General features: G+C 37.7%; 1 protein-coding gene across 1 annotated transcript; it reads right to left on the minus strand.

Annotated features, from left to right (window-relative positions):
- Nucleotides 1-2251: 2251 nt before the first annotated feature.
- LOC148187406 (uncharacterized) lies at nucleotides 2252-4000 on the minus strand. Its single transcript, XM_088087393.1, has one exon. The coding sequence runs from the start codon at nucleotides 3998-4000 to the stop codon at nucleotides 2642-2644; it is 1359 nt and encodes a 452-aa protein (XP_087943519.1). The 3' UTR covers nucleotides 2252-2641.
- Nucleotides 4001-4918: the final 918 nt, after the last annotated feature.

Raw genomic sequence — 4918 nt, forward strand, 5'->3', positions numbered from 1 at the left:
TCCAAAGAAGTAACCTCCCATTAAAATGTGTCATATTAAAAGAGCAAGGATAACAGTGTTGGCTGGAATGAGTCAATACAGGTGCAATGGGCTGTCATATGGAGATAAAACAAAAAGTGTGATGAGGGGGTTTTTGTACTGAGGAGCAGTGATATGTTGCACTGTGTAACCTGGCAGCACAGAAGTAAACTGCACTGCTGTTCAGGCCGAGTCCTTCAGTTGTTAATGTGCAGGTCTGGTCTTTATCTGCACCCCCTTCAATCTTCACTCCCAGTCCAGTCTCAGGGTAACCCGTGTTTATATACATGTATCCCAGGAGCTGCAGTTGCCTATTCTTTAATTGCTTGTACCAGAGTATTTGATCATAGCTCTGAATACTGTGTGAACAGTTTATTGTGGCTGTTCTTCCAGGTTTGCTGTACGTGTCAGCTGGCATCTGGTGGACTTTGTCACTGACTGAGGAGCCTGTCGAAAAAGCATAAACAAAGCAATACACAATCAGAGAGTGAAGACAGTTGAAAAAAAGAAAGAAAAAATAGTAAGCACAGGAGAGAAGTTTAAGCTGTAAAAACACAACATTTATTTTCTTTAGTTTCATAAAAATCTCATGCTCTTCTTGAGTTATCAATTAATTCAAATTTTCTTTAATCCCAAAATGTCAGAGCTCATAGCATGTAACTTAAATAGCTTCAGTTACTTACTGTAGCTGACTTTAAAATGTAAAACTTTAAAAGTATAAATACACTTTTCAAAGTGCAAATAAATGTATTACCTGAAAGTAGAAAAAGATCAATGGTTATGCAGAAAAATAAGATCATTGTGTTGTTTTCTGGGTCTGTGTTTTCACTGCAGTATATGCTGTTATACTGATTACTTCCACCACTTGAGTAAACCCATCTATCAGGAGAAGAAGAGACAAACACATTGAAGTGGGAGGTGTCGTAGTGCTTCCTCCAATTCTGAACATTAAAAGCATCTTGTCAGCTACCACCTCTCACCACTGGCTCAGTACAGAAATACCGCCACCTTATTACAGGAGGCAAAATAACAGACTTCTGAAAAAAAAGGTAAAGTAAAAAGTATCAAAAAGAAACAAGACAATTACCTTAAGAAAGTCCTAAAAATAAAAATAACATACTTTTTGTAACATCGTTTTAAATATATAATTGTAAGATAAAGATAGAATATAGTTTTCTGGACATTTTTCCATTTAAAAAAAAAATAAATAAATAAAATAAAATATATATATATATATATATATATATATATATATATATATATATATCTAATAGTCCCCCCACAGCTAATTTTCAAGTCATTTTCTTGTCACCTTTTAGTTAGTTGTAAATGTTTTGGCTCATTGCATTTTCCACATTTTCAAAAGAAATCAAACCAATTTTTTTTGCTTGTAACAGTCGCCTGAATGTAACACAACAAAACTGATGTTGATCCTTGTTCTAAAGGGTTAACTAATAATGTGGCTTTTCTAATAATGCAACAGAAGTTGTTGGTTTGCTGATAATATTTCTGAAATTTTCTCTCTCTGTTTCTATTATGAGAAAGACATTGCGGTCACTCCACCCAACTGTGTGTGTGTGTGTGTGTGTGTGTGTGTGTGTGTGTGTGTGTGTGTGTGTGTGTGTGTGTGTGTGTGTGTGTGTGTGTGAGGTGAGGCGATATTGAGAAGACATATTGTGTAAGAACTGCCTCAATAGTGGGGCTGGGTATCGTTTAAAAATTATGTTACCATATACCAGCACCAAAACCAATAAAGTACTTCATTCAGAATAGTCTAAATGACTCACGTGGGTCAAAATGCGACAGTGCCCTGAATTCTTAGTCATGAAGTTTGGTGCCGATGTTAGATGATAAAATACTGCAGACAACCTCAAACGGAATAAAAAAGTAGTTTTTGGTTATTATAATGAATAAGTGGAGTTCAAAATGTGATTCTTTACAAATTATTATGCAAAGCAGCATGGAGTACTACTTAATATCATTATTAATACTGAGTAAAGAGATGCAGTAAAGCAGTCAGCATTACAGTCAGTGATCAAACTGATATTTGTGGATGATGTTAATCTGCTATTAAATACAAGATACATTGTACACATCAAGAGAAATGTTGCTTAAAGTAATTAAAATCAGAAATCACAATCAAAACAGCCAAAACTGGGTACAAAGTTATATCATTTATGTTTAACTTTTATTAAGAAACAATTGATTATTGATCGATAAAGGACAGGTTATAATATCAATCATATGTCACACTGACAACACTACAAAATACAACAATTACAAGTGCATAAAAGAAATCAAATCACATAAAATCACATAAAATAAAACAAAAAATCACATCATGACTTGATTAAAAATAAAACATCAGTACAGTAACGTAAGATAAAAATCTGTAAAATGACAAAAACAAAACCTGCGTGAAAGCAATATTTAAAGATTAACTTCTAAAAAGTTAAATTCATTCATATACATTATTATTATTATTATTATTGTTGTTGTTGTTGTTTTGTATTCATATATCTTTACCCCCCTTATCATATCTTATATAATATTACCCGTCTTGTACTTTTTACATTGTTACACTATTTCAATATTTAGAGACAGTGAGAAAATCAGCAACTTCTTAGTTGTGTGTCTGAGCTGACGGACGCGCTCCTCTCCTCATCCTCTGCATCACAGCAAATACAACAACACAGAGCACCACCAGCAGACAACTGAGCACTGAGCATCTCACTTTGTAGAAGGTGGAGTGAATCCCAAACGGATCTCTGTATTTAAACACAGTTTTGGTTGTTGATACACACTGATCACCCAGGTCAATAACTGCGCACCAATACTCTCCTGCGTCTTTCAGCGAGACATTAGAGATGACCAAACTCCCATCAGTGGCCAGGCTCACTCTGCTCATGGTCAAATTAGTCATTACATGAACCTCTCTGCCTTCTGTTTGGTTTGACTTGAAGAACCAAAAATGTTGCATACCCTTATCCACATCTCTGCATCTGATAATGACGTCTTCTCCCTTTGAGAATAGCTCTACAGCAGGTGGGTCAAATTTGGGGCACACCACCAGAAAATATGTGTGCACGTTGTAAGCGGTTAGACAGTAGTACCAATCTGTGTGATTTAATGTTAACGATGAAAACAGGAGAGAGTAGTTTTGATCTGCGGGGAACTCAGGCTGGTTTTGTTTTTTTCTGGCTATCCAACGTTGAGGCTGTTCATCAGTTAAATGAGTGTCAGTGCACAGCAACACAGCCATCTCTCCCACTGAGCCGTAGATAAACACTGCATCCTGATCATACTTCACCGGGTGGCTGCTGACACACTGCTGCTGGTTCATCACCAGACACATGAAGAATGCCTGGGTTACTGTTTTGAAGTTGGATACACGGAGAGCTGATGTGTTTTTTACGACTTGATATCTTGCTGTAACATTGTCCATCACTGATGTCGTACTGTCCCCCAAAACTCTGATCCAGCGTTCTTCTGCGTATCTTAAATCAAATATGAACCACTCGACATCCAGACTGTCCGTTGCCCCGTGACATGGCAGCGACACCGTTTCTCCTAGTCTCACTTTAATAATTGTTTCGTTATCCATTGAACTACAAATAATAAGGCTGATGTTGCTCTCATATATGACTTTTCCCTCGGTCCAACACTCTGCTTGGTACAGGCCGGAGTCTGAATGAGTCAGGTTGTGGATCAGGTAGTAAGAAAAATGCCCCCACCCCTCATCCGGAAGTACTTCTTTCAAATCTTCAGGCACTGTGGAGTTGTCGGACCAGACGTCAGTGATGTTCCACAAGACAAGCTTCTCCTCACCAACATAACGGGAGATCAGGCACCCTGTGTTGGCCACCCTTGGGAGCATGAAGGTGTAAGAGTCCCATTCCTTCTTGATGATGATGCGTTCTTCTGCATGAATGTGGTTGATGAGAGCAAACAGCAGGAAGCAGAGCTCTGTGACTGCAGCCATTCTGCTCGGAGGTCTGTTGTGAGTGTAAACGCTGACACCTCATCATCTCTATGTCAGCCCTTATCAGCAGTTTCCTCTGTGATCTCTTTATCACATCATCATTGGAAACTTTAAAATGTTCGGCTCTCTATCAGTTAATCTATGTCCTTTGGGTATATCAAAAACCACTGAGGCTGTCATGTCTTCAAAGACAGATTATTGAGAGATGTGGGCAAACAACCAGCTAGAAATGTGCAATAGAAAGACATCGGCATTAGGGCCGGGCTGGGGTGAACATTTACCAAGTTTACCAAGAAGTGTTTTGTAAATAAATAGAATTCAAATCTGTTCTCCTCTAGCTGCCAGCTCTCTTATACCATGATGCATCCTAAAGACGTCCCTATTTGATGCATCTTAGGGGAAAGTGATAGACTGCATCAAATGGCTCGAGAGTCGAGGCAGGAGAGTGCATATACAGTATATCACATCACCACAGTGGAGCAGATAAAAAGCTTGACTAAGATGTATGACTAACTAACTTGCTATCTTCCTACATATGTAACGTTACTTCTAAAAAAAGAAAACCAACTTTTTCAATTGTGATATTAATTGGAAGTTACATACAATATAGCTAACAGTAAGTAACATTAGCTCAGCTTGTTTTTAGCAATGGTGATTTTCTGAAGCAGAAGCTCTCAGGTTCCAAGCGATCTCCCTCGAATCAGCTGAATCTGTGTTTTGTTTTTTGTCGTGAAAAAAGCAGGTTGTGCATAAATAATTCCTCAGTTAAACCTAATGAATCAGCTGGTCCTTGTCACTTGCAGCATTTTCAAAGTGAACAGATAAATAGAAACAGCGTCTAATGACAGTTAAGCTCACATCAGTTGGTAATAACAGCTCATTTGTTGACTTTAAATCCAAAATGGTTTGCTATATTAG

Source organism: Plectropomus leopardus, chromosome 14, assembly GCF_026936395.1.
Source record: "Plectropomus leopardus strain MGB_pleo_1.0 chromosome 14, ASM2693639v1, whole genome shotgun sequence".
Taxonomy (NCBI): domain Eukaryota; kingdom Metazoa; phylum Chordata; class Actinopteri; order Perciformes; family Serranidae; genus Plectropomus; species Plectropomus leopardus.